This window comes from Serinus canaria, chromosome 12, assembly GCF_022539315.1.
Source record: "Serinus canaria isolate serCan28SL12 chromosome 12, serCan2020, whole genome shotgun sequence".
Taxonomy (NCBI): domain Eukaryota; kingdom Metazoa; phylum Chordata; class Aves; order Passeriformes; family Fringillidae; genus Serinus; species Serinus canaria.
The window spans coordinates 5290735-5314460 of NC_066326.1; the positions used below are offsets into that span (position 1 = coordinate 5290735).

Below are 23726 nucleotides of genomic sequence, written 5' to 3' on the forward strand. Positions count from 1 at the left end.
ATGGAGTGTTAAAAGGTCTTCAGCTCTACCTGTAGATTTAAAACCAAATGCTCTTGTTTAATGCCTTCTCTGCTTATAGTGCTTTAATACAGACTAAAAAATGAGCAATTCCTGACTGCTGTGAACAAAAGTATGGAAATTGTTTTTTGCCAGGGAAATATTCAAGACTTCTTCCTAAACTAAGCTCACAGAACCAATTTTATCCCTCATAAATATATCACAGAGGTCTAGACTGAGGCTTTGATCATAATGCTCAGTGTTGGATGAGGCTGCTGGACCTGCTGGTACCAAAGGGACCTCGCTGCCATATGGCATCCCAGCCAAAGCAGGCGATTTGGGATGGGCATGGAACACAGTTTCCTCTGTGGCTTTTAACCAGCATGACCTGGATGCTAGCTCCTGCTTTGGAAGATGAAAATTGCTGGTTTGTGCAGCCAGCAGGACATTAGTTGGGAAGGACATTGTCTGTCCTGTTGTCCCTAATGTGTCCCCAGGTTTGCTGTGTTGGCCATCTCTGAAGGGGATGTGTGGTGTGGCTCATGGCACGCCTTAAAGCCCGTCAGCCTTACCTCTTTCCAGTTTATTTTCTTCTTCAAAGACTTGCATTCCCTACAGAGCATATTTTTGTATTTTATGACTATATTTGTGATAAACTTCTGTTTAGTGTGATGCCATTTTGCTACATTTTTGTTTCTTGGGTTAACTTAGTCATTTTGTGGGCACTGCCAGCAAACTGAAATAAGTGCTTTAGTTTGTTTTCAGTGGCCTATGTGGTATATTTTAAATACATGACCTAATAAAATGTATCTGTACCTGCAGTGGTTTATATGAGAGCATTCAGTTTAGTTTATTTCTGATGGTTTCTTTTTGAGAGAAACTTCTACATCTTTGTCAATTACAGAGACTGTATGTCAATAAATATAATAAAGGTTTATGCCTCACATTGATGAATGGTCTGCTCTTTCATTACTGTCATCTTTGTGTATCTGCTTTCCCTCATATGTGCTTGGAATTGCATTACAGGGCAGAGTGCACAAGTTGAATAAACTGGAATGCTGTAGAATGTGTTGGCTAAGCAAATAGATTCTTTTGGTGACAGACATTTATTTTTGATCACATACACTAAATACATCTCCTTTTAATTTCAGATACAGAATACAGAATCTCCTCACCTCCTCAAAAAGACCATGGTTTTTCTTCCCAATTGACTTACTTCCAATATAACCATTACAATAAAGTCCAAGTTTATAAAACCTGATACTTTATATATTTGACATATAATTTGCATTCATGCAGAGCTTGTGTTGCTAGAGCTGTTTCATACTGGCACAGGATCAATGAGCACAATTACAGCTCCTTGGCTGCTGTGGAGCCACAGAGGGAGAAGAAAAAAGTTGGCATTTATTTGACCAACTTTACTGCCAGGTGCTTTTAAAAGTCCATCCTTGTTTTGTGATACTAATACTGGCTTTCATTAATGCTGTAAATGAAAAGGGAATGTTGGATGTTGGAGTGTGTCTTCCTTTTAACAGTGATGCAATAAAATGCATTAAGCTATGCTAATGAAAACAGTAGAGCTGCTCAAATTATATAGGTGTGTCAAGGGATGTTCAATTATCCTAGAAATTTGCTTAGTGGTGGTTTTGTTTTCTTTAATAGTGTTGATTAACACTGGATTCTCTTCCCCAAGTTAGAATCATTTGGCATTTTACAAAAGTAGAGTCTTACCAAGAGGAAATAAGGATTTATATTTAGGGCTTTTTTTAGGGAAATAATCTACACATGAACTCTTGGACTTGATAATATTAGGTTGTGGATGGTTAGCCAAGGTAGTTCCATGTGGAATTAATGGCACTATTTTTTTTTAAATTTGGTTTTTTTAAGACCAAGACACCTCGGTTGTAATAGAGGGTATAATTTGAATCTTGAGTTATTTGTCAGACTTGACCTTTCAGTTATTCCTTTTGACAACCTCTTTATATACTAGTTAAAGAACAGACTGAAGTGATTTTCTATTCTATTTATTCCATTTTAAAAAGTCAGCCTTGAATATTTTACCAGGGAGGCCAAAGAATGAGAAAACCTTATCCTGAGCATGTAGGTTCAGGTAAGAGATAATCAGTGCCATAATCTGATGAAGTTTGGGTTTACTGATGCTGCTCCTGTTTGGTGCTTACATGGAACATTTGTTAACATTTCTTTTTGAGCAGAGTTTTGCTGAAGTAGTTAACATGCAACTTGCAAACTTCTTGATGAATGTGTTAAGACAGTTTCTTCTGGTTTTATGTGTGTGTGTTTTCTTTTTCCAAAAGCAAGCACTCAGTAGATACCTCCTGGGTCATCTGAAAGATGTTTTACATCAGTGTAGTTAATGCTGCATATATAACAACCATGTCTCTGTTGCAGTGTTTTCTAAATCTTTTTTGGGGGGGAGTTTGGTGTTTTGTTTTTGGTTTTTTGGTTTTTAGGGGTTTTTTTTGTTTATATTGAAGCAAATTTCTGCTAGATGTACTTCTAGTTCCACTCTGCTTTAACTAAGTTGCTAGTTTTTTATCCCTTGTTATTTAAATAATGCAGTTTTTTTTCTTGTCATGTGACAGCTAAAGATTTGGCAAATGGAATAGTGGAAGAATAATGCAAATCCAAATACATTATTTGTGCAGAGCCTTTTGCATTTTATTAAAAAAAACCCACCAGACAAAAAGGTGGTAAGTAAGAGATTATGCAGGTTATATGTAGAATCAATTTTTTTTCTAGTAGTAGTCAATAAACCACAGATACAATTCTGCAACACCTGACCTTGTTAAGATGATCAGAACGAAATATTTGATTTCTTCATGTGTGTGCCAGTCGTTTAATCATGCTGTGGGACCAAATATGGTCTCTGCTTATATAAAGAAGGAACTTTGGACAGAAAGCTTGTTCAGAACAAAATACACAATTCCCATTTATAGTAATTTTCTAAATCCTCCTCACTGTATACTTTTGTTTACATTGGTGTGATTCTGACTGGTAACAAAAATCTTGGAGATTGGAGAGGGAAGGGAGATTACAGGTGAAACCCAAGCAATACTTTGTGCTTTTGGAAAATGCCAAATAATTATAGCCAGCAGGAGAAAATCTGGTTTGAAAGTTGTACTTGAATAAATAATTCTGCCTTCATGTCACTTCATGTTACTGCTCAGTTGAGGCCTCATGTTCCACTTACTTGAGTTTTGGCATTTTTGATGTTGTTGTCAGGCTCTCAGGAAATGTTATCAGTTGCAAAAGAGCTCTATTTAAGTGTACTAATCTCTTTGATAAGCACTTTCATTAGAAATTTAATCTTAAGAAATATCTTATTAGGATGAGTTTAAATCCTCTTTAAAGCTTTATTATTTTAATAACATTTTATTTTCTGTGTGCTGCTAGTAATGTTTTCTTAATTTCACAAACTGATTTATTCTTAAAGCTTATTTGTGGTTTGAAAATAAACAACACCTTTTGATTTAGCAGGCAGATCTGAATCTCAAATAAGATCCACTCTGCATCTTCAGTGTGTACATCAATGCACAACACAGAGTTCCCATATGAAAGGATAACAGAAAAATGTCACCAGTGGAAAATCTGCTGGTTCTTTGTCTGTCATCTTATGAAGATGAAAGATGAGATGTCACACGGGGAGTCAGGGTTTACTAAAATCCACACACAATTTCCAGTCTCTTCTTCACAGGCTGGTGGGACAGGATCTACTCCTTGTACTCCAGCCCAACCTTGCAGTAAAGAGAGAGATGAAACACAGATACAGCTTGAACTTCTGGAACACACTGGGTGTCAGCTGGGACAGAGCTTCATGGAAAGATCTGAGACATCTCTGGTGTTTTCTGATATGTTTTCTGACCAATGTGTGGAGAGATAAAAATATTTGAGGAGGGATAAGCTGGGAATAGAAGGTGATGAGAATCAATAATTAACAGAAATTACTAAAGGCTAGACTCTGCTTTCCTTGTAGGTTCTCTTTCATCTTCTCTCCCCATTCCCTCTTTCACATTGAGATTATTTTTCTGATGCTGATTTACCATCTAATTCCTTAGTCTGCTGAGAGCTGGAACTGAACTGGCAAATCTAACAGTGCTGTTTGTTGCTGCTGCAAGCAATGAAACAGCTGTAAAACAGGGAAATGAGTAAAACAAAGATGTGATGGCAGAGTTGTGTTCTGTGCCAGATTAAAGTCCTTCTAACAACTTTCAGGGGGAAGGGCTGGATTAAGGCTGCCTGTAGAAGACTGTCTATGGGAAATAGCTTTCTGTCAAACCTTTGTAGGTTTTTCTCTAGAGTTTTGAGGCTGTACCTTTGTGCATTAGCATCTGTCAGTCTCACATGTGGATTTATCTGAAGAATGCGTAAAAGTTTATGATGTCCAAGAATTTAGGCCAGTTGAAGCTCATCTGAGATTTTTGAGAACACTTGGTATGAATGTATTTAGAGGGTAGGGATTCAAGATTCTTGTATAAATTCAATTCTTGTTTAAATTAAATTCAATTAATACAGATTTATTGCAGCCAAAGCATCTTGGGCTGGAAATAAGTTCAAAGCAGCATCTCGTGTTTCTGAGATTTCATGGTCACCTTTTTTTTTGTCTTCACCCTAAAATGCATGTCCACAGCTGTTTTGATTTTCAAGATACTCTTGAAAGAGCAGTCACCTTTACAGATTCAAAGCTTGTGCTTTATTTCATCTCTTCTAACTGATTTAGTTTTCCTGCTGTCCTCATGACATATAGTGGGTATCCTGCAAGTGCTTTAGAGCAAGGTTTTCATGTTCCTTGCTCTTCAGAGCTTCTGGTACCGACTTCAGATACTTATTAATTTTATCAAGCAGTTCATTCACAACCAGGAGTTTATCTTTTGTGCAAAGACTTGATTGAAAGTCCTCAGCTGGCACTCAGTAAGATGGTCTCTCTTAGAATTATGTAATGTAGCAGGGGGGAAAGTGTGCTCACTAACCTGGGGTTTGTAGGCTTTGCTCTTCTGTGCCAGCAGTTGTTGAGCAGACCTTTGTCTCATCATCCTTGGGACTGCTTTGACCCTTTTCAAAGGAATCATTCTTTTATTTCCTTTCTGTGTTCTTCAGACTGGTCTGGTTAATAATTTAGGAAAGAAATGTTATAATATCCTAATATAAATTGTGCAATTTTTATAAGAGAAGCTGTGTCCTTGTATATCTGCTTATGTATGTCTGCACTTTATGTATATGTAATAAGATTTTTAGCATCTCAACAGTGGAGTATCTCTGTGGGACATTTTGAGTTATATTTTAAGTTTTAAAGCTGTTGGATCAGAAAAGCACCTGTGAGGTGCTGAGAGGGTGTTTGGGAGCAGAGGTCACTGCAGTTCCCATCAAGCAGCAGCCACAAAAATCCTCCCCAGAAATATCCTTTTTTTAATATTTTCCTCCTTTATTTGATTTAGATCAGCTTAGTAATACTTAGATGTGAAACTGGTTTATTTTTCTAAGTTATGAATAAAAGCTGGTTTGAAGACTTGGTCTAAATTATAAAACCAGTGACCAAAATTTTATCAGCAGTATTACTGACCTGCAGAAATTTTTAGATAAACCAAAAGGGTCCCTCCTGGCCCCTAGTGTTAATCCCTTTGTGGAAATGATCCTGAAGTGATAATTGCTAGAGCCTAGCAGAGAATTTATAATAGGAAAACAAATTAAATGTCAACAATTATGAAAGGGACTTGAAATTTCGACCCTACATTTGAAGTCTTGCATAACTGTAATAACATATCATCCATGAATAACGGGGAGGAATATAAATCATATGAGGTGTCTGTATGATGTGTAGAATTAGAGATAGCCATAGAGCAAACTGACAATGCCATTTCATTCCTCTAAAATATGTTAATCAGGTTAGGCATAGAAGATTTAAAATGTCATCCTGAGCTATTTGTAACAATTTAAGTTCAGTGGGAGTCACTTTTACAGAAAACATGCAGTTATATACTGTAGAAGATGGGTTTGTGTTTTCTTCATGCATCAATCTTTTGTGCTGTGTTTCAAAGAGAATAGAACAGATGGAAGTTTGCTTTTGAGGCAACTCAGCCTGTAAACCTTGAGTGTTGTGAGAGGGTGTGTTGTGGAAAGACTTTAGCACAGAGGGGTTTTGTTTTCAGTATAAAGTTGCATTAGGTTGATAATTTTTTTATCATGCTGTTAGAGATGAAAGTATAGTAAATAATCCTCTTTGTCCAGCATTTCTAAATACATAGCATTGGCTTGCATGCTGTATTGCTTCTTTCAGGAGAAACCAAGAACTGATTGTGGCTGGCTGCCAGGGGGGCAGCACTTTGTCTCTCCATGTGCGAAAAGCATCTTTGGCTGGCAGAAAATGGAATTACACCGTTGCCAGGAGCCAGCTCCACCTTTGCCATTATACCACTGCCAGGAGTCAGCTCCAGCTCCTTAATTATTGCTTTTGTGTGAATCAATTTATCCTGTGTGGAGAATGTGTCCTTTCTTAAAACCATTCAGTGAAGATCCTGTGACTTCTGTGGTGTCTCAAGGTTTCCTGCCAGGACAAGCAAGTGTGGTGTCTGTGTGTGTGTAAGATCTTTGTACCCATGGGGTGTGGATGTGTTTGAATTCCCTCAGGGGCATCTAAACTGGCATGTTGGGAATGAGGAGGGAATGATTCTAATTATTCTCATTATTCTAATTATTATAGCCAGCTGCTGTTGGCCTGGCCTGGCTGATGTGGCTGTGCTGGTGTCCTGCTGCTTAGAAGCACAAACAAAGCAGAGATAACAGACCACTGAAAATACATGTATTAGTGTATAGTTTCTTACAGAATAATGCTAATTCCATGGCACTTGTTTTTCTTCTCAGATATGCTTCAACAAATGCATAGAATCAGTGGAAATAATTCTATGGGGAGGGATCAGAAGATATGTTGTATAATAAGGATATTTAACATGAAACTGAATTTGTTTTCATAAAGAGTCTGTTGCTACTTTTATAGCAGAGGGAAACATTGAAACATAAATAGACTTTGGAGTTCAAGCCAAATTTGCCTTGATATTAAATGTAAGACATTTTGTCTGGCCAAGTGAGCCTTGTGTAGTTTTATAAAAATATCTGTAGCTTTCAGAGCACTTGGGATGCACAAATGTTGGGAAAAGGCACTTAGGTGAATCAATAAGTATTTTACCTTTTCTCTGGGTGTTGTTTAACTGCTGGTTTGAGATAACCATAAGGTGGAGGAGCTCAGTGGGCTGTCTCATGAACTCTTCTTAATGAGCATTATGTTATTTTCCCCTCTTGTTTTTTCTAGGCTGTTCAATTAACCCCCAGACGATGGCTCAACCTGCAGGAGTACCAAAGCAAAAAAATAATGGCAGACCATGGGGTTGCAGTTCAGAGATTCTTTGTGGCTGATTCTGCAAATGATGCCCTGGAGGCTGCTCAGAGGCTGAGTAAGTTGACTGATAATGGGAGAACTCTGCCTCACTGGGTAGCAATCTGAAAATAAATTGTTTTCTAATAAGTTTAAACAGTCTTTAAATTCATGCTTGCTGAAAAGCTTTGATATTTCATCCAGACAATAAATGTATGCTCAGTTTTATATATGAACAAGTTTTTAGTGGCAATACTTAGAACTTTATTTCTTAAATGTTTTGCATGCAGCATATAATGTGAATTCTTTAATTAACATTATAATAATTCAAAATGTAATGAGTTGTTGTGGAGGAAATGTTTTTTGCATACTTGATATAACTTAAGGATCTCAAATAAATGAACTTGTGTAAAAAGCTGTTTTCAAACAAAAATTTGCTCTATTAAAAAGCAAAGGAAGGAAAAGGTTGTGGCCTCTCCATTTTAAAGGATACTTAGATGTTTGTAAATGTGTGTGTCCAAATGAAGAAGTAGGAAAGGTGAGTTGAGTTACCATCACAAAAGGACTTGACAATGGCTGGAAGACAAGACCCTGCTTCTGGAGCTTTATTTTGTTTTTCTGACAACATCCTCATTGTGGTGTGGTGAACAAAGGATGACAATGTGGGTCAGAAATGAATTTATGTAATAGCTTTTCTCTCAAAAAGAAGGTGTTAAAGTACTTTGTCAATCTGTTCTAACTGAAATAATTTTTCTACTTTTTAAAGTTGCACAGTTTTCCTCTTTTCATTCAGCTTTTGTTAATATATCAAATATCAAAATGCCAGAAGCCAGACATTATTGTAGTCTAATTGTGTAGCAACAGGAAGGTTTTTTGGTTTATGCTTTACATAATGCACAGGCCACTTAGTTAAATGCATTTTAATTTTGCACACTGGAAGGTAAATTAACACAACTTTCTCATATCCAAGATCTCATCAGAGCTCAAGTAGCTGAGACCATTAGCATAATGGCTTGTTCAATCTCTAGAACTTCATTAAGGTGATACATTTTTCAGTGATCAAAACCTTCTTATGACAATCAGTATATTTGAAAATATATCTGAAACAAAAAATTAAATGCAAGTGTTGTGGGCATTTAGCAGTACAAAATGGCAAAGTTGGACATAAAGCAAAGCACATGAAATTGGAGTGTTTCCTCATGTCTGGATATCTGAGAAAATCAAGGACTACTAACTGAAGCTGTGGCAGGTTTATCACCAGTCCTTCAGCACTTAAACTCTCCTCTTCATGATTGAACTCGTAAATGGATTGGCCTGTCCAATAACTATTGCTGTTCTTGATCTCTGTGACTATTTGGAGATATAAATTACTCCATTAAAGGCAGTGAACCTCCTCTGTTTTATGATGCTAGGTTTATTTTAAATAACCTCTGTAGCTTGCTTACTTTGCAAATCACAGAACTATCTGTCTGTTAAAAACAAACAGACAGTGTTTAAATAACCAAAAGCAAAATCCAGAACTAAAAAACGTTTGCTCATGCAGCTTTATCAGGTAACTTTTATTTTAATTGTGTGGGCTTGTTAGCACTTCAGAAAGTAGAAGTTAGTGATACTTTTCTTCATTTCGTGTAGTTGCATTCAGCCATGGTGCACTACTGAGCATGAAAGAATTGTGGTTTATGGTGTGGAATCTATTTCATGTTGGAATGACTGACACTCCATTGATCCACTTAATAATTAACAACATCCTCCTTATCATTCTGATGCTGTGCTGTCCTTGTATTTCTAACATGCACTTTGAAAACTGAAAATCAAGAACATCAGTTTTGCTGCTGTGGTCATTGTTGTTCCAAGATTTTGCCAGGTTTGTGTTCTTTGTGATCCCTCAGATTAATATTGGCTCTGTCACTCAGGGTTATCTGCACAATTTGCAACTGAATATGCAACCACACAAAGTAAAAAGATATGGGAAAAACAGGAAACTTCAACCTACAGGAGGCATGAAATATTATGAAATAAAATACCCAGTGAAGGCAGTTTGGGGATGTTGTTGATAGACTGGCATTCTGCAGTGGTGGGGAGAGGCCAGCCTCTCCTGCCAAGTCCTGCTCAAAAATCTCATGCTTTAGGTGCTGTGTGCCACATTACAGCTGTCCTTCACTTTGGCTTCTTCAAACAAGAAAAGGTGCTTGTCAGCATATTTTAAAGATAGCATAAAGTTCTCAAAACTTGAAAGTCAAAGGTTCAGTATTTTTCATGTGAAAATAAATTCTTTCTGTAGCCCTCAGGAATACAAGAAATGCAGAAAACAAGAATTTTCCCTTATAATCTTACAGCATTACATCACTCAAATGGGTCTGTGTGTGTGATAAAGGAGTACAGGTAAGGGGATAGGAATTTCTGTCATGGAAGTCTGCATAAAGTCTGGAATTCACAATCTAATTTCACAATTTCACCAACTGTTTTGTGCTTGACAGAGCTGTCTTTACTGCTCCAGGGCCTGTGCTCACCAGTTTTGCTATTGTTGGATTTCCTGTTGATGCAATGGAAAGAGATGAGATGAGATGATTTTTTCTGCTGTCTTCACTTGTCAGGAAGGTGTTAATGCATGTCTTCTTGAAAGGCTTTGCCTTTATCCAGTATCAGCAGTTTTGTTACACTTTGCTCATTTCCTCTGTTTCTCTCTATTTTTATTAATATATACGCTGAATGTTAATTTTTCTCAGATACTTTCAAAACTTACCAACTGCACAAAAGACAGTCTGCAAGGAATTTTTAATGGAACTAAAGGATTTTTTTCCTTCTTCTAAGATAAGACTGGCAGATGTAAGAAAAATTAACATGACATCACTAATATTGACTTCAAAAGAAGTTGTACACAATAAAGAATACAGAATTAAGCCCCAAGGAATTAATTGCCTTCTATCTGCTAAGCAATTTCCCAGTGTCACTTTTGTAGAGGAGGCAATATTTACAGAGTGCCAAGAAATTCAGTCACAATAGTTTTCTGGTTTGTGTTAAAATTCCTTGTTTTTTAAGAGAGGAAGGAAAGATGTTGTCCTGTTTTGCTGCACAGTATGGTGTTGCTTGATCTGCTTTCTGAAGAAACTTAGTTTGTAAACAAGTTCTTACAATTTCAGTGCAACTATTTAATAAAAAAGATACTTGGGAGCCAAGTTTTTGTCTGAAGTATAAAATCATGTGGCTGCTTTTATATTAACTCACAAGTCTTCTGATCTAATTCTCACTTAATTTAGGGCTTGTTTAGCCAGAGAAGGCATTTCCTTACTTGTTGTTTCTTTTCCTTGTACTGTAGCACCAATACCTAAGGAAATAATCCTTATGTAGGCTGTGTGTGCATTGCCACTGCCTGCACTGTGCATCATTTGTGAAAGGAAAATCTGTGCCCTGTGCATCATTTCAGGGCATCATTTGCTCTGGGCTCCTCCAGCACAAACCCTTGAGTCTCGTGTTCTGCTCTTTGTGCTCTGCCTGATGGAGAAGTTATTAAGGGACCCATCATTTCCAGCTAGGAGGTGGGCAGAGCTGAGAGGGGCTTGTAATTATGCTGGAGGGGGCTGCTGTGCACTGTCATTTGGCTCTTTGAATCAGTAGAGAACACAGAGGTGGCTGCCACTGCTGACAGTCCTAAATCGATGCCGGGAACTTGGCACGTGTTTCTTTTTCTGAATTTTAACAAAAGCAATAGAATGCTGCCTGTTGCCACTTTGAGTGCTTCATTACATTTAGGAATCAGTCAGGTGCAGTGTTCACACTCTTTCACAGAGAAATGCAGTTCAATTGAGTGCAAGGTTTTTATTCATTCTTCTTAAAAAAAATAATAAAACAAAATATAGCCTCTGCATGTCCTATTTCTATTGCTTATGCATGAGGGAACTCATAAAATCCAGCTTTGGACTGAAGGTGTGCTTTTTCTGTCAGGCTGGAGAGGTAAACATGTATTTTATAAAGAACAGAAAAGGTTTATTGAAGCATCTTTTCATGAGGTCATTTACCTGTCACCTATTTTTCACCATTTTTTAGAATATTGAAAGAGTTCTTGATCATGTGAGCACCAGTCTCCTTCCTATCTCAGCTCCTGAAGTTTTTTTCTCCCCATGGCTTTTTAATTTAAAGGGAAGGCTGCATTTTTAGATGCTGTTTTAGATCCCTTATCTGAAAATTCACCTCTCTAGTACTAGTTGTGAAAACCACTTGAAAGCAATTTACCTTTGCAAGGCATCAAAAATTGACCTTTAGGCTGGTAGTGTCCTTTTTGTGTAGATCATGAACAATTTGTTGGTGATAATGCTGTCTGCATTTAATTTAAGCTTTTATGCTGGGAAAATTAAAAACATCCTTGAACCTGATGTTTCTGAGGATATATGAAATGTGATTTCAAGTCCTTTTTTGTTATACCAGGAAGAGCTTTTCTATGAGTATCCTGTACAGAGTGGCCCCCTATATAAAATTTTATTTGAGAAACTTGGCTACCTAGCTGATCTTTTTTTACTGACATCATGGGGTTGCTTGTGTGATTTAATTTCCTCTCTGTTTCTGTCCAGCAGGATAGGTAGCAGAATTGCTTCTTTCAGCATTTCTATGATTTCCATATTTCTTTCCATTCTATGCTTCACTGTGAAGTAATTTTTCACCTGTGCATAATGAGTTATTTCTCAAAAACCCTCATGGACTTTGTGGTTATAACTAGATATTTTTTAAAGCCACTCAGGTTATCGTTTTCTGCATATGTTGAAAAAGTCATGTGTTGCTGCAATAGCATTCCAGGGAACTGTACACTGAACTTTGCTTGCTGGTGAGGAACAGCTCTCCCACAAGTCCTCTTATTTTCTTTGACAGCTTTTATTAAAGTTCCTTAGACTTAAATTATAGCTTTCTGAAACTGTTCTTTTCAGGCAAAATAATGCTGTAAGTTATTGACTAATATGATCCTATTCTCAGATGGGTAAGTATTTAGAAAACAATCTTTTAAATTTAATAGAAAACTGGTGGTGGATGAGGTGCCTTGGACCACAGTCAGTGTTACTGAACGTGAGTATTTCTCTGTTCCACTTAATGGATTTTGCCTTGTCAGAGGGATGAAATCTAAAATTGAAGTGAATCTGCATTTTCCAGCCTCTTCTCAATGACAGAAAATACCTGTTAATGCTCCATTATTTGCAGCATTCATAGGCATCCCTTGAATGCATCAATTCAAAGCTTCACAAAATTTGTCAATGTCTGTGGTTTTACTCTCTGTCTGTCCCTTGCTCAGTTCCCTGTTGTTTCTCAGAGCCTTCTCCTCCCTGTGCTCATTTGCTCTTTTCTTCTCAGCCCTTCTCCCACCTTATGAGTTCTGAATGGGAAATTCCTCTTCCTATTTTTTTTTCTTTTTTTTTTTTTTTTTTTTTGGTGCTAAACAGGCAGTTGTTACCCTATTTAGCATAGTTGGAGCACATATTTAGCAGTTGTGTACTGCTAAAAGCCATTTGTGTACGTACTGCTTTTTTGCTTGCTGAAGTGCTTTGCTCAGACCCACATTTGCTTGCCTTGGCAGTCATAGAAGGTAATGTTTCTGTGCATGATCAGAAGACAAATACTGATTGCTAACCATAGTTTTAGTGATATTTAAATATTATCAAATAATATTGCAAATAATAGGTTTTTTCTTATGTTTGTCCATGTTGCAATGATTTGATTTTTGGAAAAAATCCCCAAGTATCAGAGTTGTGCAAACAACTTTAAGATTCTCATTTGTGTCTGAAAATGATGAAAATAATGAAGTAGAGTAAAAATTATGAAGGCAACATGTTGTTTGTTGCAGTTAAAGTAATCCTTTGTAGGAGGCTTGGTAATCAATATGTCATGACCCAATTTATTTACCTCATCTACTGGGTGAAAAAGATCAGTCCTGGAAAATCAGAGGAGCCAGGAAAGGTGTTAGAGGGTTTTGTTCACCAAATGTGCTGTGCTAGGGAGTTTGTTGGAAGGTCCTGGGGAATTTGCTGTGATACAGCTACAGAACAAACCAGAATAAGGCACCTCTGCATAGTAGTTATTTTTATGGACATTCTCCTTTTCCTCACACATTGCTTTTTGGGGCTTTAGCTTAATCTGTCTTGGAAGCTGAACTGCACAAGGCACTGTCAAGGTGGAATTAAGATTTCCTTTGAGGTTTTCACACTCAGTGGCTGTTGGTGCTACAGGACCTTTCCCTGGACAGGAGCCCTAAAGTTGTGCTGTTTTCTCCTCTGTATTTGTGGGTTGGTTGGGTTTCAATCTTGTAATCCTGCCTGTGCTTCCTCCCTTTGTGTCTTGCTGAGAAACTGCTTCACAGAGGTGGCAGAGAATTAGAAAACTTTTATTTGCAGCAGTGTTTAAGCAATGCAACATCCTTGGTACACCCTGAGAGGGCTCTCTGCATTTGCTTTCCTGCTTGTCTCATCCCACCAATGTTTTTCCTCATAAAGCCTTGGCACCTCTGTGTTTTCTGTGGAATCCAGGCAGCTGTGGAACCACACATGCATTTGTTGGTAATGGCCAATGTGTTGCATCCTGTGTGCCAGAAAAAACAGGTAAAGAAACTTCCAGCTTCTCTAACTGGGAGTTTGAGTTTTATTCTTTTCCAAAGAAAGTTAATAATAGATTTTGTCAAAGCTCACCACTGGGTATTGTTTTGTTTCAAATGGAACCTTTTTGTTTCAAGTTAACTTAAAAATTGTGGGGTTTTTAATATTTTAGAAATGAAAATACTTTGCAGGACCCTCTGCCTCCAGAGGAATTACAGAAATAGTTTTTTTGAAATGCATTGTTATGAAAAACAAATTGTTTTGTTTTTATCTATTCCCTTCGTTAGAGAATTACATGCTGAGTGTGAGTCAGTAAATGCAAGCTTGAGACTGCTTACATTAGTTGGATATTTTATAACCATTCTTTGTCACCAAATGTCTTCATATTCAATAGATTTATAGTAATATGAGTAATGGCTTGGGGGCTAACAAATCAAAATCTCATTTCAGATGTTTGACACTAATGTTGAGCTGACTTATTGTTCTCTGTGTTGGATTTCTGATCAAATTACCAAAATAACTGCTTGAAAGTAAAACACAAAGTCAAAAATATTCTAGAAATGGGGTACTGAATTCAAAACATGATGTGTGCCACAGAGAGTGGGCTTTTGGAAACTTCAGTTGTGTTAAGTACAGTACTGAATTTTTGTTCATAAAAGAAGGAGGCAACAGAAGTTATAGTTCTTGATTCAGGAATTTTATCAGGTGGTAAAAAATGCAAAGTTTTACAAGGAGGGTACAAGATGACTGCTGGTATTTATTCCACTCTTGTCACACCATATTTTATGGTCCTTCAAGGTAGTTTTGCAGCTGCAGAACAATAACCAGATGCGTAATTGAGAAGCAGCTGCATGAAATTTTCATTTTTTTATGCATAAAATCAGAACCATTAGACACACTTTATGTATAAGGTACAAAATACTAAACAAAAATGTTTTCTCTGTAGTACTAGCAGCTGTGTAAAGGAGAGAAATCACTTCTTCTATACTCTCTAGGTGCCCATCAACTTCTAAATGTTCAGGGCCTGATTACTGAAAGCAAGTTTCATTCTTCTCTGCTTGTCTTTCTTCTTTTCCTTGATTGTTACTCCATGCTGTGGGGTGCTGCATCTTCTGTGTGATCAGTCCCAGTGGATAATCCCTTGTACAGGGCTCTCAAATTCAAAGTTGATGCTTATGGCTGTTTTTCATTTAAACTTTTCAGTAGAAGGACTAGTAGCACAATCATGTTGAATAAAATCTAAGAAGGAATGATGGCAGTCCTAAGATAGGATAGTTTATAACTGATATTGTCATGATTTCCCTGATCTTCTGTAGTGTCCCCCAAGTGACACAGGGTACAGCAGGAAGATACTGTTGCTGGTTATCTCCTTGCTATATATAATTTGTTTGGGAAAGTTGGGGTTTTTTTAAATTTGTCAGTTGTTTCTGTTAAATTTATTACTCCTTTTGTCTTTATGCACCAGGTGGTGGTTTAGGATGGGCTGGATTGACAAGTAAGGATATTAACTTGTACATTTGCTATAAAAGCACATGGCTTGGAACCAAGCCAGGAATCTCTCCCAACTGACTTTTCAGCTCTTGTGAAGCTCAGAGAACACCCAGCATCCATCCCCCATGCCATGATTCCCATCCCCTATTTCCTCCTCAGCCTCTTCCAGTCAGTGAGGTAATATTAACTGGTATTTTGCAAAGGTTAGGATGACTTGCAAGAGCTTGTTTTATCTTTAAAGATGGGAGTAATTTACAAGTTGAATATATCAGCAGTTGAGAAGTATGATCATAAGAGGCTTTGATTTTTTTTTTTTTTTTTTTTGGTAGATAATCTCTACCTAAAATGGTAGAGCAGTTTTTGAAGCTAAGGATGTTCTGACATTTTGTTAATCTGCTACTTCATATTTGAGAAAGTGCTGTGAATTTAAAATATGTTTATCTACATTTCTTCAAATATTTGCGGTTCAAGAAAAGTAAAATATTTCAACACATTTATGAATACAAAATGTGTCTTTGTAACCCTGCTGGATTCAGCTGGGAGATATTATCTGACTCTCTGCATCAAAGTATCTTTTAAACGATGCTCTAACCCTTGAGAATGTCACCACAAAAAAATATTTAGTCAGAATCATGTTCAGGGTAGTTCCAGAGTTAGCTATGCTCTTATTTTAAGTGATTTTTGTTTTATTAAGAAAAATCTGAAGTTGACAATTTTACCTCTGTGTGGCATACTCTCCCTGGTCCTACAGTTAAAGTCAGCTTTTGCTCTGTGCGTCATTATGAAGGGGAACATTTTTCTTGCACCTCCCCTGGGCTTAGCTGGACTGCTCACCTGAGTATGATGAATATGGCTAAACTTCAGGCTATAAATCTTAAATTTATCTATTATTCTAAATACTTAAGAGCAGCTCTGGGAGCTTTGGAGAGAAAAGAAAAGCAACCAAGAAGAGTTTGCTGTATAAACAGTTAACAATATAAAGTCGCTGGGAAGGTTCCCCACTGGTGCACTGCACTTCCCTCTCCTCCTGCCAAGTCTTTGAGCCCTCTGTTCCTCCAGTTATTCACCTGGACAGTTGAGCAGGAGCTTTCCTGATCTTGGTGCTTTGTCCCTACTGCAGATTATTCATAAAAGTCCTGATGCCATGTCTGCATGTCCAACACCCCCTCTTGTTCTTGTCCCCACAGATAAATCCTGTACCCAGATTTTGGGTTTAGCTCATTAGATGTTCAGTGTGCTTGCTTTTCTTACTGGCCTTTCCACATCTTGCTTTCAGTATAATACAGCTTCTGCTTGGGTATTTTGGAAGAAAAGTGGAACAAGAGAGACTTGAGGCTGATTACTGCAAATTTGACTATCTTAGGAAAAACTATTCTTATGCAATCTTCACCCCCCAATTAAATACAGACTTATGTCTCATGCCATGAAGTAATTTCCCATTTAAATATGATGATTAATTTATACTATAAATAACTTGCTTATTTAATATTCTAAGTCGCATTCTTATTTAAAGTGCATCTACAAATAGTATTTATTTAGGGGTTTTTTTGATCCATAGGAAGCCAAGTTAGGTGCTTAAGGATGTTTGTATGGAAAAGTTGTTTTACAATTTTAAGATGAAAAAATTTCATGTTTTTTTGTATTTTTATTTTGTTGGTTTACAAGATTAGACTCCTGAGTCACTGAGCTTTGTGACTCTTTTCACAATTTTGATTTATGGGTTCTGATTTATGGCTGGGTTTTATGTTGAGTTTCTGATGTAAATAGTGAGAGGTCTGGACTTCCACAGACTGGAGGAAGCATTCTTTCAGAAATCTCTCTGCTGCTGAAGAAACAAAATAAACCAGTCAAATGAAGTACTGGAGAGAGACTTTTAAGGGCCAAGGTCCAGGGGTAATTGAACACGGGTTGCATAGCACTGAAGATGGCTCAATGTCAGTTAACAGCAGGTAGGGCATGATAATTATATGTTCTTTTGTCTCTATGAATTGTTTTAGCTATTTAGAGCCTTCTTCTTTTGCATATTATTGTTATACTACAAGAAGTTTTCTGAGAGTAAACTGTGACCACAGTTTATATAAATGTGATTTATGCTGCCTTAGACACCAGTTCTGAACTTGATCTTGAAGTGACAAGGTTGGACTGTAAGAAATTGCAGAAGCATGAACAGAACATCATGCAAAAATGTTGCCTTTAAAGAAAGATTGCCCTATTGTATATCTAACACTTGAGCAAAATCTGGAGCTCTTTCCAGCAGCACAGAGAGGAGGAGTAATCTACTGTAGGTTTATTTTCAGCTGTTACCTCATGTGATTTGTAAACCAGGCAGACACGATTCCATGACTCTGCAGAAGCTGAGAAGTGGGCTTTCTGATGTGGCAGAGCAGCTTGCTGGCCCTAAATAATGAAATATTAACCAGTGCTTAACAGTTGTCAGGATGACACAGAGCATCTGTTTTTGAGGATTCCTGGGAGGGGCCTTTGGGATGGTGCTTAGGTCACAGCCTTGTCATTTAAATGGCAGGCTGGCTGAACCCACACACTCAGCTGCCCAGGGTTATAGAGCTGCTGTACAGATGTGGTCCCATCTGCTGCTGACAAGTTTGACACACATTTGATCCATGGTCCTGCTGAGGCTGAGAAGGTGCTGAAGAGCACCATGCATGAGGAGTGTGACCATTTGAGATGTGGTCACTCACCTGTTGTGTCAGTCCCTTTATAGGTTCAACACGGGTTCAAGGCACTTAAATCAGCTGCACATTCTCTTTCTTTGCAAAGAAATGTGGTGTTTATTCCAATTCTACATTTTTTACCCAGAAAAGTTCCATTTATATGTGAGTAATTAGGAAAGCTCCCAGTTCCACTCTTTGATAGGACTGCTCACTCAATGTGGTGTTTAGACTGTGCAATTTCATTAAATATCTAGAGATCAATTTCCAAGCATAATATCTGCCTTCAAAATCCCCACAGAGCTCAGCTTGCAGGAAGCCTGAATGAAACAGCTTTGCTGGTTTCCACATCATGTTGTGATACATCCTATCCTGCAAATGCTGATTGCCAAACCAAAAGCTCTCTCTTGCTTTTATATTCATTTTTCTGGCTAATTTAATGTTATGAAACCTGTAAAACATGAAGTTTAATGTATATAGTTATATCTTTGCTGCTGAGGTGGTGATTGGAGCTTGAGAGACAAATGCCAAGCTGTCAGAACTGGGGGGTGGCATGTTTGTATCCCCCCAAAGGACTGGGAAAGGGCTGATATGTGAGGAAGGCATGGAGGCTTCTAATTAATCAGGACAGTGCTATCAGTAATTGAATATATGTACTGCTCTCTGTCTTTAACAAACTGCAGTGTGCCCTATTGAATACTAGAATTTGGTTGTCCCATGTACCCTCCCTGCTCTTTCCAAGCTCTGAAAGCTGATCATGTATCTGAAGGAGAATCACAGATTGCATTCCTTGGGTTTCAGCCTAGCAGTGGCTGGCCTCAGTGCAGCCTGTTGGGTCAGAATTACACAGAATTTGCTGGGCTGTCCAGAGAACTGCTCTGAACTGCTCTGTGAGACAAGTCAGGTGCTGAATTGATTCAAATAAAATGCTTGGGCAAAGCTGTATGAACCCTTCCAAGTGCACAGGAAAAAAGAGATTCGAAAGACTGGAGAAGTGAAGGGAAGCACTGGGAAACCTGGAACTGACAGGAGCTTCTTGTGCTTCTCTGTGGGCATTTGTGTGTCCTCAGCTTTCCTGTGAGGTTCAAGAGCAGGTCAGCAGTTTGTAAGCTCAGATTTCTTCAAGGACTTAAGAAGAATTTGTGCAAATAACTCAGGAAATTTGTGGTCCAGCAGTGCCAATAACACCTGGTGTTAGGGAATGGTGGTTTCTGCCAATATCAACACATCATTCTGTAATACAAGTTGTGACAACAGTTGAAGAAATTAATTAGTAAATGCAATAATTTTGGGCTCACAGGGATTTAAAATGCGTCTCTGGTATCTCATGTCCCTACTGCTCACTGTACACAGTAAACTCAGGGGGAAGAAAGAGCCCATTTTAAAAGAGTGAGGAAGAAGGAGCCATCAAAACAAATATCCTCTTCCTCCCAACAAAGAACTGCCATGAAGAACAGCCCTAGACCAGAATGAAACTGTCCAAGACCAGAATGAAACTGTCCACATACCCAGGAGTGCAGTAGATGGATGAGCATAACACCAGGAAAAGAGGTAGCAATTAGGAAATAGTTGGGTAACAATTTTAACTGCTTTATTACAAAGTTTTTCCCTCTGCATATAAGCATTTATTTCTGTTCTGTAACAAGTAAATCTGGAATTAAAAAGAAAAAGCAACTACAGTGTTGAGAGCATGGGTATATTTACAATATATTCTTGTCTTTCTATGTGTCTAAATATGTAAATTGTGCTTTCTCTTTGCCTGTAAACAAGGTTTTGAGTGTAACATTGCTCATGGCTCAGGTTTCTGCAGACACCTAACAAGTGTGACCTGCTTCCCTGAAGCTTCTGTGCCTCTGGAAAGTTCCTGAGATGTGTGGGCTTCTCTGCAGGAGGCAGTATTTGGGTTTTTAAACACCTTCCCCCCTTTTTTGTTATGAATCCAAAGTCAGTACACTGAGACTGTTCCCCACTTGGAAATATTTTTTTCAAGAACAAAAAGACAGTTTCTTTTGTATATAAAGAAAGAAATAGGCTTATGTGCAGGCGTGAAGGATCTTAAATAAAACATTGTCCTTTTTCTACCTTCGTTCAGCTGGGAAAATCAATTTTTGGTTCCTCAACTGCAAAGAAAGATCAAAAGGAAAAACTGACAATCCAAACAAAGGGCAAGGTGATGTGGGCTGCTTGCACTCCTGTTCCCTGGTGTGCTTCATACAGGCACTTTTCCAAGCAGAATATATTTACAGAAGAATCAAGGGTGGTTTTTTTTGTATCTCCAAATCAACGGTGCTGTGACTAAAAGTGACCTAAATATAAAAAAAAAAACCCACTTTATATTACACTTTGTGGAGCTCTTTGGTGCTAATTTAGGCAACAGTTCTCAGATGTGTCAGGTTTTTCATTGCACAATAATTCTGTTTTGAAGGATTGTCATTGATTTTACTTCAGTAGAACTGGTGAAAGCCAGTACTTCTTTCCTTTTTTTTTTTTTTTTTAGCATGTTATGTAATGCAATAGAGAAAATATCTTCATTCTTGCTTAAATGCCATCCAGATGCATATTTAAATCTTCATATGAAAACTAATTTCAGTCAGTGTGCAGGGAAACTTTATGGAGATTGGCTGTCCTGCTTTGTATTGATTCCTGTTTATATCTTTAATAAATAAAACATGATTTATTGTTATAAGCTCATATTTACAAGAGGAGGAGATTAAAGTTTCAGCAGGAAAAACAGAAAGGTGGAGTGTGAAAACTCTTTAAAACACACAAACTGAGAAACACCTTGAATAGCTTTTATAAAGTTATTAATTATCTTTTGCATAAATGTAAAAAGTTGAAAATAGTTGCAAAGCTCTTTGATTTTAATGTATTTTCACTTCTTTGAGAGAATTATTGGGTGAACATCAATTTTGTAACCATATTAAATGTTAATTCAATGGATATTACAAGTACAAAATGGGCTGCATCTGACTCCAGGCACACCCTTTGCAGGAGAATATTTTTGTCTGTATGTTGTGCATCAGTGTGTTGGGTCTTTACCATGCAGGCAGAATGCATTTACATTTGGGACTCTGTGTTTGGCATGTCTTGGCATGGTAGGGATGCAAATAACCATGTACAGAATGCTCTTTTCAAATACAGATGGTCCCAAGTTTCAAAAGCAGCAACTGTAGCTGGCAGCTCTGGGACTTTTGGGAGAGTTTGCAGGGAAAGGCACTCTGCACTGTGGCATTTGAAAAGCAGAATCTTTAGACAGATGATTGGCACAAATGACCAGTGATTTATAAAGTTTAGGCCTATGATTTTTTTCCTCAAGCACTGATTAACTCCAAGACCTTCCCATTCTCATCAGGTGTGTCCAAGGAAAGTTTTGAAAGCAAATCCATTGATTTAAGGCCTTACATTTGTGTGCCTGTGTAATAGCTTTGTAAGGCTGATGTCAATATTACATAATCAATAAAAACAGGTCTGTATGTTTGACCTGTGTAGATTTTAAGGCACTTCATACTGCTTGCAGCTTGTTTATTGTGCAGTTAAATCTTGATTTGTGATAACAAAGTGCTCTGAATTAGATGAGTGGTAAGAAGTCATGTAGGAAAACTATTATGATAGTAATGAAATGTGCCTGATTTTGTAACTGTGCTCATTTGCAAGATTTTTCTTTCTTTGTCTATTCATTAATTAATTGTGTAACAGAACAGTTCCTGGGAGGTGTCAACAGAAAACTGGCAGCTCCACCTGCTCAGCCTGCAGTGCCATGGAAGTGTCATTGTGGTGCTTTATCACTTCACTTAGACAGGAGAGCTGAGGTTGGTTTCAGCTCTCTGCTGAAAGTAATGCACTCTTCATTTTCATTTTTATTTGTTGTCCTGCTTCTTCTTTCACTGGTTTGGGGCAGCTGAGAGCTTTATGAAAAGCTTATAGCATGGAGCACATGTTGGACCAGGGTGGCCAAGGTCAGAGCCTTGGATGTCTTGTTCTCTCTATCAACTCCTCTCCTGCACTGCTGGCTGGAGCTTCCCTCCAGGGCTGCCTGGACAGAGCTGTGGAACAGCCCACTCCTGGGGGAAATTCCTTGATTTCACACCAACATCCCTGATGTTCCTCTCCTGCTGCCAGGTCCCTTGTCCCGCTGCAGTTTTGTTTTTTGGGTTACAAGCACAGTGACAGTGAGAGTTTTGGGTTACAAGCACAGTGACACAGAGTTCCACACAGGCTGCCCTGGAGGGTGGAAATTTCATTTTACTCAGGCCCTTGTTCTGTAACATACTGGGGTTCTGTTTCAAGCTCTATGCCTCCTAATGTTTCCTATGGTGAAAACTCAGTGAATTGTTGATATTTCGACCTTTCTACAGGCTGCAGTAGGACCTACTCTCAACTGAGTTGCTGATGTTTCAAAATTCCTTTAACAAATGCAGACTTGGTTCTGCAGAAACCAGCCAAGGTGATGTCAAAAAATCACTCTGGTGTTAGTCAATTGAAAGAAAAGATGTGATTGTAGATGTTCAGTTTCAGATCAGTGGTAATAAAGCAAAAGAAAATTATTATGTGCATTATCAGATTTCATTTCTCATATATCCAGAATACTTGGCTTTAAAACTGTACTCAGAGGCTTTGCATCTGATTTACTTTGAAGAAAAATCTATTAATATCACAAAAGCTACTTTTGTGATTAAGTTGAAAAAGTCTTTCCTTGTGAAACAAAGGAATTTGTACAGACAAATAAAAAAATAGATTGTGTTAAAGAATAAAAGAAGAAAATAAGGAATGGTTTAGATTATTGTAGGTTTGTTTAGGACATGTGCTAATCTGTTTTAGAGGTAAAAATAGGAAAGCTGTGAATCTGGTTGATAATTACTGCAATATCCTTGTCACTCTGGGATAAATGACTCTACACCAAGATGGACAACTTTACTAGCACTGTGCTGTAAAGGTAAACTGCTGGTTTTCAGTATTGTTTAAGAGTTAAAACATCAATAATGTTTATAATGTCCCTTTAATGTCCTATTAATTAACATTTGAGTTTTCTAAGGAAGAACCATTTTTTATTTTTGCTGTGGAATTGTCAAAACTCAACCACAGGGATTTTCTTGATCTTTTTCACGTGGGACTATACTGGCAACCAAAAAGAATGTTACTGATTCTGGCTTTGCCCTGTAAGGCAGCATCATTGAATTTGAATTCTCTTCCTTCCCTCTGTCCCCAGCCAGATAACTCATTACAGAATGACTCTTAGAAGAATGGTGAATAGATGTATATCCAGGGTGAATTGGTTCATAAATTCAAGTCCTAAAATTGCCTTGTAAGATGGACACTTTCCCATGGTTTTGTTGGATAGCTGCAACTCCAAGTATGAGCCATGGTTCTGTCATTGTGTAGCCTTAATCAGATAATGAGTTACAGACCACTTAAAAAGAGATCTTCAGAAAATACTTCAATCTATTCCCTGTTAATGAAGGAAAATGTGCACTTAACCAGGGTTACTTAGGAAATTGTTGTCTTCTTTCAGACTTTGTCTTCTCTGGCATAAAAGTGGTATTTTAGTTCAAAACTTTCCAAAGCAATTCTGAAAGGCAAAATGCACAAATAAGTGTGATAATCTTTGAGGTGCTGGGT

The 23726-nt window shown here is 37.7% G+C and overlaps 1 protein-coding gene across 1 annotated transcript in view; it reads left to right on the forward strand.

Annotated features, from left to right (window-relative positions):
- The window catches only part of SUCLG2 (succinate-CoA ligase GDP-forming subunit beta), a 105699-nt gene that overhangs the window by 12970 nt on the left and 69003 nt on the right, over positions 1–23726 (forward strand). The window contains exon 2 of the mRNA XM_030228035.2: positions 7319–7460. Coding sequence (XP_030083895.1) covers positions 7319–7460 — 142 coding nt within the window. The remainder of the gene's footprint in view (positions 1–7318; positions 7461–23726) is intronic.